This window comes from Miscanthus floridulus, chromosome 16 (genome assembly GCF_019320115.1).
Source record: "Miscanthus floridulus cultivar M001 chromosome 16, ASM1932011v1, whole genome shotgun sequence".
Taxonomy (NCBI): Eukaryota; Viridiplantae; Streptophyta; class Magnoliopsida; order Poales; family Poaceae; genus Miscanthus; species Miscanthus floridulus.
Window position 1 is genome coordinate 84,964,533 of NC_089595.1, and position 14,257 is coordinate 84,978,789.

General features: G+C 42.4%; 1 protein-coding gene across 1 annotated transcript; it reads right to left on the reverse strand.

Moving 5' to 3' along the window:
* Positions 1–7,595: 7,595 nt before the first annotated feature.
* On the reverse strand, positions 7,596–13,146 carry LOC136510948 (protease Do-like 10, mitochondrial). The gene is given in 9 exon segments (XM_066505220.1): positions 7,596–7,703; positions 7,706–7,843; positions 7,950–8,000; positions 8,134–8,305; positions 8,307–8,326; positions 9,412–9,539; positions 9,859–10,118; positions 10,208–10,403; positions 12,807–13,146. Coding segments are annotated over 9 exon segments (1,413 nt in total).
* Positions 13,147–14,257: the final 1,111 nt, after the last annotated feature.

A 14,257-nucleotide genomic window follows, 5' to 3' on the forward strand; every position in this document is an offset into this window, starting at 1 on the left:
TATCCGGTGCACCGCCACCCTAGTGGCGGTGACCGACTAAGGAGGTCGAGAGCAACAAGTTGAGACTGGCACCGCCACTGGTGGTCCGGTGGCACCGCCACCCCTAGGGCGGTGCCCACCAGGACTTGGCCAAGAAGGGCAGTGTGGGCGCGATCACCGAAGTGTCTAGCGTGCACTGCCACGACAAGGGTGGTGTAGCGCTTGGTCACCGCCGCTGGTGGGGCGGTACCACCGCCCCTTTATTTCAGAGAGGGGTATTTTGGGTGACTGGCAGGGTGGTCACCGCCCTCCCTAGGGCGGTGTCACCGCCATTGTGTCTGATGCCCCTACGCTAGTCAAACTAGCCGTTGGGGTGACCGTTGGGGTGCACCACCACCCATAGGGCGGTGCCACCACCGCCATGTCCAGTGCCCTTGTAGAAAGGTGAACTTTGCTCCAACGGCTCTATTTTTGTGGGGGCTATAAAACTAAGCATTGGTCAGCTATGGGCCGGTAGCTGAGCACCCTTGAGCCTTGGTGGCTTGTGTAGGTGTGCTTGGAAGCCCTCTAACTCACTCTTGCTTGATAGTGTTCATCTGATTGAGTGAGTGAGCGGTTCTAGTGCGATTGCATCATGAGGTTGCATCGTGAGGTTGCATCGAGTGCTTGTTACTCTTGGAGGTTGCTACCTCCTAGATGGCTTGGTGGCTTGTGACTCCGTTGAAGCATGCGAGAAGATTGTGCGGTGCTCCGGAGGAGGATTTGTGAGGGTGATTGTGCTCATCCCACGGGGATCACGAAGAGCAACTCTAGTTGAGCGTGTCATTAAGCTACCCTCACTTTCAGGGTAGGTTCTTGAGGTGCCCGACGTGAGGGCTTGGCAGGTGATGCCAATTAGCCGCCGAACCACCAAGTGAGCGGTTGACACAACGGGGACGTAGCTTGGTGGCAACCAAGTGAACCTCAGGAGAAAATCATCGTGTCAACATTGTCTTCATCATCTTCTCGGTGGTTTGCTTTTCGCGAAACACAAGCTTGTATTACTTTCATTTATATTGTGCTTGTGTAGTTGCTCTTGTGACTAGTCTAGCTTTAGTAGCTTGCTAGTTGCCTTCTTGCTTGTGTAGCATAGAAGTAGCTCCCTTGCGTGGCTAATTTAGTTTTAGTAACTTTGTTAGTCACATTGCTTAGGTTGTGTAGCTAAGTAATTTGCGCTCTCTAATTTGGCTTGTGCAGCCTTGTTGTTGAGCATTGCTAGTCAGCTTAGGTGGCTTTGTGCTTTTGCTCACTAGATTATGTAGGTGCTCCCCGGTTTGCTTGAAGTACTAGTTGCATAGGTTTGTGTGACCTTGCTCTAGAATTGATTAGGTGAGCTCTAACTAGCTCGGCACCTTTGTTGCCTAATTAAGATCTTTTTAAGGTGCTTATGAACTTAGATAGAGGGGTGTAGTCTTGGCTAGACCGATAGTTTTAATTCCGTATTTGTTTCTGTTAGCCGGCGCGATTAATTTTAGAAAGCACTATTCACCCTCCCCTCTCGTCCGCCATCTCGACCCTACACCGGCGCAGCGCCTTAGCCTGCACTGCCGCGGCGCGTGCCCTATGTCTGCCAGCGGGGCTTACCTGCGTCCTAGGGTTGCCCGGCCTCATCTGCGCCGCTTCCTCGTCGTGCCCTACGGTTGGCCACCATCACCCACGCCGTCGCGACGTATCCTAGGGCTGGTTGCCCTCGCCTACACGGGTGTGACATACCCTGCGGCTGGCCGCCCGCGTCGCGACCGCGACGAATTCTACCACTAAGTGATTCTGATTGGTAAGATCTGATGCTTGCTTCGTCGATTTGGTACCCCCGTATTTCGATCTCATCAGTGTGTATTTTTTTGGCAGCTACATCATCAATTGATTTGGTGGTAATTTACTCTAACAAAGCAATAGACACCCTGGCGAGCCTGCCATTTACCTCGGTGAGTTGTCATCTATCTCTTGCAATTTAGTGTCCACCTATTGGTTGTAATTTACTCTAACAAAGCAATAGGCAGCCTGGACGTAGGTCTGGCTGTTCAGTGGTTCTCTCTCTCTGATTTCATCTACTCACGAATCCAGTTATGGATAATGCACACTACGTGGTTAGATCTCATAACTGCATGTTTGTTCAGTTGTCTGTAGGGGCTAATCATCTATTAGGCCCTGTTTGGATTACAGCTACTAAATTTAGTCCCTCCTAAATGGTTTAGTCTAATTTAGTCACTCTAAAGTTGATAGAGAGGACTAAAGCTCTTTTTGTCTCATTTAATCATAGTGTTTGAGTAAAAAGTGACTAAATAAGACTAAATGGGACTAGATTTATGAGCTCTTAGCTGAACCAAACACCCCCCTTACCCGTTGCTAAGTTGTCAACACTCACGGATTTTTGCCCTGCAAGGCTGTTCACTAGAGATGGAGCTTTAACAAATCATGTCATCACTTTATGGTACGCAATAGGGAATCGGGACATCATTACAAACTGTTCACAGCCCCCCTGAGTTGCTTCTTCGTGCCTCAGGTTATGCTGAACCTGTGGATATTTGGTCCGTTGGTTGCATGTTTGCGGAATGTTTACTTAACAAACCATTATTTCCTGGCACAACCGAAGTATGATGCATACACTTCTCCTTTGTGCTCTTGGTCCTGGTGCTATTTTTCCTATAATAAGTGATTTCAAATTTACATGAAATTTGGTATTGTGAACATTGAACATGAAGAGTGTGCAGGTATCAGCATCTGATGCAGTTCGCTCTTCCATTGGTTGCACATGCCAGTGACATTATTATGCTCATTACAGCCAGATAGGAGCTATTGTGTTGAAAAGCTGCTGCTCTGGAGCTACTACACATGGCATTTTTTCTGGGTATAGCTCTTCTACCTATTTCTTGCTCGCCTTGGAAAGATCTTCATTCTACCTTTTTGGCTGTAAATTAACGATGCCTATTTGGCTATTTTTCTGCATTCTAGAATGTAGTCAGCTTTCCGTATATGACTTCTGTACTATGCAGTCCTACATATAACAGTTCTACATATGTCAAATGAACTTATCATTTTTAAGGGCCGCACAAGGCCCCTTATATGGTCTTATTAATAAAAATTGACATATGGTTGATTCCAAGTAGAAAATGTTTAGACCATACCACAGTAACACACTCCAGAGTATCATTGAGCCAGAAAAAATCTGCTGCCCATGTTATGTGTAGAGTAAACCAGTCATATATTCTGTTGAATTTTATGATACTTTATATTACTAACATTTGTTTCAGTTTAAATTTGTAATACAAAATAAGAATACAATTCTGAATTCAATACAGGGAGACCATTTATACAAGTAGGGAACAATGATTCCACATTTTTAGTTTGATATGTTGTAAAATATATAATTTTTCCCAGTTCATACAGCAGAGTTTTGAGGTGAGTTGTGCCAAAGAGTCAAAGACCAAAGTCAACGTCCATACACATTAAAAGATGGCATGAATTGTGCAGGCTCTCTGCATGATATACTGCGAAATACCGATGCACAATTATTGCACAGTGCTAGGATGGCATGTTTTCCACGTAAATTCAGTTCCATGTTCTGTACAGTACCGATTGACCTGTGGTGTCAACAACTGAGCTGAGATTCAGTTACCGAAATCAAAGGTCCTACCATGTGATTAATCCAGTATACATGATTTCGGCACCTATGGTTTTCCTTTATACATGGAGTTTTAAAAGCAACAGTATGGGTTATGACTGATTTTCGTGTCTGATGTCTCATTGTCACTGATGATGCTATTTGCACATGATATAATATTAGAGTGAAAACAATTTTGAAATAGCAATGATGTGCTCTTTGCCCTCGCTGCTTTGCTGCTGATCTCCTTTTTCTTCATGTCACCTGATTTGCTGCTACTCTCTTTTTTTCGTCATGTGAGGAGGGACTTTTGACGCTACTTATAAGGAAAATTAATGAATGTGTTAACCTTCAATAGTTACATGCTGTCGACTGCCTAGCTCTGAGAGGGTTATTTAGAGATCCAGAAGCTTGGTGATCAGCACTAAATGGCAAAACTATCCCAGGTATTGATCTGTTGTTACTCCTGTCAGTGTGCAACTAATATCTCTGAAATAAAATTGCCTGATACTGATCATGTCCTCTTAAAGCTGCTGCAGGTTATCTTTTTAAAAATTAATTGCAGATGACTGGTGCTGTTCTTATGCAGGGCAGTGTCCTGAATTACAAAGGATTGAAAGACGCATTGTCTCGCAATGCACCCATTGAGTGGGTGTCATAGAAACTGGAGCGCATTTGCTTTGGTCCATACAAAAATAAGAAATCATTTAGGCTATGACAGGCTGCAAATTGATGTATGTGCATTATAATCTGAAACTGTGCATCCAACGATTCCACGCTCACTTCCAAAGTTTCCAAGGAAAAGATCCTGATCCATGTAGCATAAGTGCATAACAATAGATTTTCATAGGAAGGTAGCTGAATTAATTGGTAAAAAGACTTCGATGTCTTCTCAATGGAACACTTATTCATGCAGGTAACAGGAATGGACTGCTCTGAAATTTTGTTCAGTTAGTGTCTCTTTGCATCCACTCTAAAAGATTGCACAACGTGATTAAACCCCAAGTACCAGTGTTTACAAATTTTAATATATCTACTGTATTTTACTGTTCTCATGACCACACTTTTATATATATATATTATAGCTCCCTAGCCCGCGCAACTGCATGGATTCCTGCTAGTTTCATTATGTTTCTCACTCTAGTTGTCCACCCATTAAGCAATTGAATTGCATTACTCCCTTTGTCCCAAACAAATCAATTCTTAGAATCCTTACAAGTCAAACTATGTTATGTTCGACTAACTTTATAGAAAACAATAACAGCATCTATCATATAAAATAAGCATATTATGAAAATATATTCTATGGTATATCTAATTATACTAATTTGATGTCATAATTCTTGATGACTTTTTTCTATAAATTCGATCAAAGTTAAAAAAATTGACTTAAGATAACTTTAGTAACTTATTTATCTAGAGCCATAGTAAATATGTTTCTCGCTCTAATCATCGTCCATCTTCTAGTCATCTAACTCAATTGCATTATGTTTTTCACTATAATGTCCACCTTCTAATCGTCTAACTATTCGTGATGAGTCATCGAATGACCAGAAAAACTAATTGGTCTAATCAGGCCATAGCTCCTAGTCGAGGCCAGAATAATGACTAATCGCCATTCGTGATAGGATGCGGGTGTCTGTCCCTCCGAACGCCCCGCACCCGCACTCCGCTGGTTGCTTCAGAGTGTCACTCGTCTTCTCCAGCACAGCTGCGCAGGCCTGCTTGCCGCAGGCAGCACCCCCGCCAGTCGTGGCCTTCTCCAGCGCGACGGCGCCACACCTGCGCCCATCCCTGACTGCTCGCGCGTCTCATCCCTAGCTCCTCCGTGCCCCCATCCCTGGCTACTCCGCGGTCCGTGCCATCATCCCGTGGCGTGCCTCCATCCACCTCGCCCATCGCGGAAGGGGAGGTAGGGAGGCATGTGCCTTCGCCTGGGGAGGCTGGCGCCCCCATCAACCTCACATGTTGGCAGGAAGGGGAGGCCTGCGTCTGAGTGTACGCTGGGCTGTTGACATCCCCTGACCAGTGCATATTACAAGAGTATGTTTTAAGTGTTTCAGATGTTTCAGAGGTATATTGTAAGTGTTGTATATCGATGTTGCAAAAGTAGATCGGAACATTGCACATGTTGTAATGGCTATACACGTATGTTTCAAGTGTATGTTTCATCTGTTCCAGATGTATGTTGCAAGTGTTTTATCAGGATATTGCATATACATGCATGTTGCAAGCATATGTTTTTAGGTGTTTTATACGTACGTTTGCAAGTGTTCCATCGGGATGTTGCATATGATTGCAATGGTTTTCAAATATTTTCAGGCGTTTTCGCAAGTGTTTCATTTGCCCTTTTTTTATGTTGCAGCCGTTGTATCTGAATGTTTTAAAACTAGATCAGGTGTTGCATATAGGGCTAGATATCGAGCCAGCTCCGCTCGGCTCGGCTCGTTAATATTACGAGGTAGAGCGGCAGCTCAGCTCAGCTCAGCTCGTTAGCAAGCTCAAGTTGGCTCGTTTAGCTCGCAAGCTACTAAAAAAATAGGACACACATGTTTATAATGTTCATGCCACAATAATTTCAGAAGGTAACGTTCACCATTATGCAACTATACATGATTAATACATATTAGATTCATCAAAAGGATCAACCTTGCAACATAGCTGGTTCATCCATAAATCATGCAGTTTCAACATACTTACTAGTTGCTTGCTACCACAGACTTAGAAAAGTCCACAAATTTAATGTCAGCATCATCTTCTCCCTGGAAAACAATCCATAAATCAACATTTAAGTACCACAATAATTATAAAATCAAAATTCATATGAAACATCTAAAAATAAGGATTACATATCAATAGAATATATGTACACTTCTAGGTCAGTATCATCATCTTCTGAATTCATGGTCGTGGGCTGATAGGCCTTAGCTCGTTTGAGCTCATGAGCAGCCCGTGAGCTGGCTCGTTAAAACAGCGAGCTAGACTTTCAGCTCAGCTCGTGAAAAAAAAGTTAAAACGAGCCGAGCCGAAAACGAGTTGAGCGAGTTGGCAAGCCACGAGTATTTTGTCTAGCTCTAGTTGCACATGAGATACGCACGGGAAGTTGCTTGCGGCGCAAGCAACATTCGAGGCAGCGTGGGCGATGTCGCACAGGACATCCAGGACAGCATGGGTCCACTGCTGGTGCACTCACACGTGAGCCCAAGGCGCTAGGCGCTGCCGTCGGAACGCCGGGCGCTAGGAAGTCCGATCACGATTTATTCGACAACTTAGGCCGTGTTTGGTTTGTACGTGAGTTCCTAAAATTCCTGTCATATCAAATGTTTAGATATATGCATAGATTTTTAAATATAGACTAATTACGAAATTAATTACATAACTTGCGACTAATTTACGAGATAAATCTTTTAAGCCTAATTAGTCCATGATTTGACAACATGATGCTACAGTAAACATGTGCTAGCGACAGATTAATTAGGCTTAAGGCTTACAAATTAGCCTCCATCTGTGTAATTAGTTTTATAATTAATCTATATTTAATGCTCTTTATTAGTATCTAAACATTCAATGCGACATGAATTTTAGGAGCAACTAAAGAACCAAACACTCCCTTAATAACACTGGCCAACAAACATCTAGCTGCAACTCTTTTCTTTTTCAAATATTATTTTTCCATGCTGTATATGTTTCCTGATGATACAGACCATGTGGGGCGCCATGCCAACGATGGCAAAAAAGAATGATTTAGTAAAGAATGATTATGTTACTGTTACATTCAGGCCGAAAAGCTCTGGAGCTCATAATCTTATTTTCTGAAGACACTCCTTACGTCAAACCTGAAGCGGCCCAACAGGGAGCAAGTGAAGCCATGTACTCCAGGCGGATGCGCTTGCCTCGCCAACAATGCAGCTCGCTCCTTGAACCGTGCTTCAGCTGGGAATTCCCCAACTAGGTCTAAAAAGTAAAGAGGCTCGCATTAGCTGGTGCATGATGTCTCAACCTCGCCATTAGTTGCTTCATCTTCGACAAGGTCGCTCGATATGGCTGACGGTATCCTGTGCCGTTTGAGGACCCGGGGTGTGGCAAAAGCCTTGCGTTCTGGTATTTCAGAACAATGACTCTTTCATCGTCCAAGTCAAACCTTAGGTTTTCTTCGGTGCAGCCTTCCACGAGGCTGCCCAGGTGCTTCAGATTTTCAACCTCCACACCATTTACCTTCTTTACCTGACCATGTGATATTAGGCAGCTTGATTATTCAGGACATATGCCAGATAGCTTGGGTAGTGGGTAGCTGGGTACCAGGGGATATACGTATAGTAGAGTACCATACCTGTAGTTCAGAAAGCCTTTCATAACCGACATTGATATCATCCATTAGAACCTGAAACACAAATATTCAGTACAAAGGTAAATTTATCTAAAGTTAATGGAAACAGCATATGCAAAATGTTTCACATTGAATACTGAAAGGGTAAACAGAAATGTAAGAGGGTCGCAAATTAATGGAATAATACCTGAGATAGGATAACTAATTGCTCACCAGCCTTCTTTGGAAGCTCTCTTAGTGCCCGTTCACATAATCGGCGTGGTGAGGCATTATACCAGTCTTCTCCAAATTCATGGAGATAAGGCTGGGTAAGTGGGATAAAAACAAAACCAGCAAATATGTAGTAGCTTGGTAATTTGGACTGGGACTAAAGGTTGCAGCTGCATAATAAACAACACAAATCCGTAAAAGATCAGTTCCAATTTCAAATGTCAATAAGCTCTATGGCTCTAGCATAAGATAGAAATAGTGGGACTAGCTGCAGTTTTCTGGGCTCTATGGAAAGGGAGGAATAATGTTTGTTCTGAAAAGAAAAGGACGAAATCTCCTACTGAGATAATCAGTTCACTCCGTTTGTTCATTTCATATTGGGCAGGGCTGCATAATCCAGAGAGCTGTAATGAGCTTGAGCAAGGAGCAGAAGTACTCAAGACTTTAGCGCTGTAGTGTCATCAACAAGGCCAGCAGCAAGGAGTCAAGGAGACCCAGTGATCCAAGATGGTGTGATCAGTTGAAGTCTTGAAGATTGCGACTGTAACACGAATGCTGTTTGATCTCGCCAATGACGTTGCCATTTTTCGCTAGTGACATCTTTGTTCTATCCATATTTAGTTCTGTGTGGCTCTAACTTCTTTCTGTCATTGTGTTGTTAAAGGTCTAAACTCTGTAATATGGTTCACAGGTGACTGGTTTAAGCTCAAGCCCTGGGTGCTTGAGTTTAATCAGGTATTGTATTAGGTAAGAAGCAGTGATAAACAGGTGAAACTTTGTCATTTAGTTACTTTATAAGTAATGGAATTCGGGTTCACCCGCTATGGAAAAAAATGATGTGTGCAAAGAGAAGGCCTGTGAGAGTTGTGTAGAATACAATTTGGTTCAATTTTGTGTGCTACTACGACCTACATAAGAGATGACTTCATCTCTGCACCCTTTCAACTACTTAGATAGGCCAACATGGGTCCAAAATAGGCCCATTGACTAATGTAATGAATTCAGTAATGTACAAACGTACAATTATTTGTGGGTGAGTTATGGAACTGATAGTAAGTATTGCCGTATTGAGCGCTGTCCGCTGGGCAGGTTGAGTCTATTACCAGTAGCATGGCAAAAATTGGTGTGAAGGTAAACTAGAAATAGCAACAGAATATCGCTAGTATATTTGCTAATCAACGAGCAGTCATAAATTGCACCCATATTATCAAAGGTACAGATTGAAATCAAATGTAATGAGGTTGCAAGGACTCACAGGTCTAAGTGTTACTCTCAATTCTTGCTCTTTACCATCTCGTAATACTTTGAGAACAGCTGTTTCTTCAGGTTTTTTCATGGACACCAGATGATCAAAGGTGATTCTCTCTCTATTCCGGAATGGAACTGGAGGTATTAAATAATGGACAAACTTCAGTAGTTGATTCTGAGATCCATATGTCTCAAAATAGTTCAGACAGATTCACTGATTTGCACAAAAGCAGTATGCAAAAACATGCACCAAGGGCATGGATGTGCATGTGTTCAAACAATAATTGTGTGCTAGATTCCATAACAAATACTCCCTACAGTCAACAATAGTTGGCGTGTCAAATATTGTTGACTGGAGGTAAGTGAAAGGTAAATGAAATAAACAAAATATGTGGCATAAAGTTGTTGTTAATGCATATTGAAGTAGTGCATAAGTAGAAACTTATAAGCTCACCTGTGCCATCATTTGCGATAGGCACACCATCAAACTCAAGAAGGATGTCATCCTTCTTCAAAATCTTGTAAGCATCAGATAGAGGGTTTATTCTACTAACTAAAACTCCAGTCATTTCAGGCCGCATCCCAAAGCACTCTCTTAACTGAATATTTTCAGTAGCCTGGCAAGATACTCCAAGAGTACAAAACCCAGAATATTTACCGCTCTCTTCTACTCCAGAAATGAAACGCTTAATTACGGGCACCGGTATGATATAACTGCCAAAAGAAGAAGACAGGAATAAGAAAGGAATTCTAGTAAAAGCAACAGGTTCATTTGATTTAAAAGGGAATATTTAAGGACTCACCCAATGTTTTCCGCCCCTGACAAATTCTGGAAAGCAACTCCGGCTACTTTATCACCCATAATGGCAGGCCCTCCACTATTACCTGGATTTATAGCTGCGTCTATTTGTATAGCCATAAGCTGCGTAGCACCATGGGCATATTGTGTTGGTTCAACTCTAGATACAACCCCCTTGGTGACAGAAATATTATCTCCACCTAAGCCAAAGTTCTGGTGAAGGAGGATGAGATCTGACATCGATGGCAAGAATATTTTGACAAATTGTTCTATGATGAAAATACGAACACAACCTTTCAGTTGGATGACTCTTTTGATGACACCAATAGACGCTTTGTGCGGAGAATCTAAGAATCTGAGGTCAGAGAGGCGTTGAAAATGATGAAAGGAGGTAAGGCGATGGGACCGGATGGTATCCCAATCGAGGTGTGGAGATGCCTCGGGGACATAGCTATAGTATGGCTAACCAAGTTGTTCAACCATATTTTTCGATCGAACAAGATGCCTGACGAGTGGAGGAGAAGTATATTGGTACCGATCTACAAGAATAAAAGGGATATTCAAAGTTGTACCAATTACCGGAGAATTAAGTTGATGAGCCATACTATGAAGCTATGGGAGAGAGTTATCGAGCATCGCTTGAGAGCAATAACGCGGGTCTCTATGAACCAATTTGGTTTCATGCCCGGAAGGTCAACCATGGAAGCCATTTTCTTAATAAGACAAGTTATGGAGCGGTATAGAGAGAAGAAGGACCTATACCTGGTTTTTATTAACTTGGAGAAGGCTTATGATAAAATACCAAGGAATGTTATGTGGTGGGCTTTGGACAAATATAAAGTCCCAACGAAGTACGTCGGGCTCATTAAGGACATGTACAACAATGTTGTGACTAGTGTTCGAACAAGTGATGGAGACACGGATGACTTCCCGATTAGGATAGGACTACATCAAGGGTCAGTTGTGAGCCCTTATCTGTTTGTCTTAGTAATGGATGAGGTCACAAGGGACATACAAGGGGACATCCCTTGGTTTATGCTTTTCGCGGACGACGTAGTGCTAGTTGATGAAAGCCGAACATAAGTGAATCAGAAACTGAAGTTATGGCGGGAGACTTTGGAGTCCAAAGGTTTTAGACTCAGTAGAACTAAAACTGAGTATATGAGATGTGAATTCGGCACTACTACTCGGGAGGAGGAAGATATTAGTTTGGAAGGTCAAGTAGTGCCTAGGAATGATACCTTTCGATATTTAGAATCAATGCTACAGAGAGACGGGGATATTGATGAAGATGTTAGTCATAGAATCAAAGCAGGGTGGATGAAGTGGCGTCAAGCATCTGGTGTCCTATGTGACAAAAGGGTACCACAGAAGCTAAAAGGCAAGTTTTATAGGACGGCGATTAGACCTGTTATGTTGTATGGTGCATATTGTTGGTCTACGAAAAGACGACATGTTCAACAGATAAGTGTCACAGAAATGCGTATGTTGCGTTGGATTTGCGGTCATACAAGAAGGGATCGAGTTCAGAACGATGATATACGTGATAGATTAGGTGTAGCACAAATTGAAGAAAAGCTTGTTCAACACCGGCTGAGATGGTTTGGACATGTCCAACGGAGACCTCCAGAGACACCGGTGCGTAGTGGAATCCTAAGCTAGAATAGTAACGTGAAGAGAGGTAGAGGAAAACCGAAGTTGACTTGGGTAGAGGCAATAAAAGAAGACTTGAAATGATGGAATATACCCAAAGATTTAGCCTTAGATAGGAGTGCTTGGAAAACAGCTATTCACGTGCCTGAACCTTGATTGCTTCTGCTGGGTTTCAACTCTAACCTACCCTAACTTGTTTGGTACTTAAAGGTTTTGTTGTTGTTGTTATTGTTGAGCCAAAGTTCAGCGTCATACACCATTCCACATTTTGACATCATTTCTATTTTCTACAAAGTACAGAGGGCCTGTGACCGGAAGATTCCAGGTTTGAGTCGCGGTCTCCTCGCATTGCACAGGCGAGGGTAAGGCTTGCCACTGACACCCTTCCCCAGACCCCGCACAGAGCAGGAGCTCTCTGCAGGTACGCCCCTTTTTTTTACAGAGAAAGTATCATGTACACAATTAATGTTAGCAGTAGGGCAGCACAATGAAACCCCCTGAGCTGCACTATTCACTATACAAGCATGGACATAATTTTGCAATGTGGATGTAAATTACAGAAAGATTCATACTTATCAAGGATTTGTTAATGATTGGTTAACAAGTTAATAAAGCAACAATTAGTTTAATGAATTTTAAAAGTGGTGAAATCATAAAGACGTTGGAGCTTCACCTTTCCAAAAACATCCTATATTCATGTGTTCCTATTATTGTTACTAATTTGTTTGTTGGTGCAATCAATTAGACCACATTTGTGCATTTACAATAGTACTAACCTGTTTCAGTTGTACCCTTGCAAAATAGAAGGTCATGTGTATGCAGTATGCTGCATGCGCTACTTGAATTGGATACAGTCATGGATGGAATCATGTAAATAACAAGTTCCACTTCTAGATGCAAAATACTGCAACAAATAACATATTGTCATCTACTCAATATCAGAATCATACCTTGAGGGTAGCCAACCACTGCGACGGCTTCTTGCAAAAAGGGGATGTCTCCAAGCTCCAAACTGTTCACTCCATCCCAAAACTCCTCACTCTCAACTGTCAACAGAGCCAAGTCACGCTCATGACCAACAGCTTGGACTTCTGCCTTATATTTAGTAGGCGAACCATGCTTCCTCACAACAACAAAAGTATGATCAGCTACCACATGCGCATTCGTCACGATGCTTCTTCCAGGAATTACAAACCCTGCAACAGGGACATGGAGGACGCGGCGAAGGGCGCGGACGGAGGATGAAGAGGAAGAGGAGAGGCGGCGGAGGGAGCGAGCGGCGGCGAGCATGGTGGCCTCGCCGGAGGGAGAGCCGAGCCGACAGGAGGGTTTGGGAGTTTATGGCTTGTGGGTTTTAGACTTTTATTACACCTCCTTCGGATTTGCGGGGATTTTTTTTCTTCACAAATTCCAAATGTTTTCGATGGAAAACTTCATTTCTGTGAAAGTTCTGTGTTCTAAAGGCTTCTTTAGTTGTGTTTAGAAATTTTTAAAATCCATCTCACGAATAGTAATTTCAAATATATAAAAAAACATGAATAGAGAACTTAAGCCCGATATGGTGTTGCGATCTGATAACTTCGTGGATTTGGCGTGACTTGGACTCCAGGGTAGCTAGAAAACTAGTACCCCAGACCATATGAAAACATTCATGGGTGATTTGACCAAGCATGAAAAAAGTTTAAGGGTTGAGATAAAACATTCATGGGATAAAACATGTACCCTTTTGCAGAATTTTAACTACTTTTAGCACATTCTATGACTTCTAGCTTCAGAGTGAGTACGATGAAAGAAGTCACAGGAGATTGAACTCCAACCATACTCCCTCCGGTTCTCTAAAGCAAGTCGTTTTGGACATCGACACGGTCTTTAAGAAACGACTTTGACTGCAACTTTTTGCTATAAAATATTTATAAAATATAGTCAATATATACTTTTATGAAACTACATTTCGAGATGAATCTACTTACATCACTTTCATATTTTCAAACTCAACCCAAAAGAAGTTATTGGTAGTCAAAGTTTAAAATGTTTGACTTAAGACAACATCAAAACGACTTGTTTTAGAGAACCGGAGGGAGTACTTAATTACTTATGCTTTAGAGACTAGACGATAGAAAGTCTCTACTTATTGCATAAATGCTTTTATGCCAAAATAAACCTTTATTCCTTGCCAAATCCTTGGTGTGTATTTAAATTGGGTAAGACCTACCTTCTTGTACTCAATATGTTATTGTAAGTTGGTTTGTACGAGAGAAAATCACCCCGCCCCCTCCTCTACGGTTTCTTAAATGCCTCGGATCCCCTGGTAGTTTGAAAGCATTAGGTGGCCGACGTCTTAGTCGTAGGCCTCGAGTATGGGCGGCTTATAATCTACCGTGGTCTGATGCCGTGCGATGTG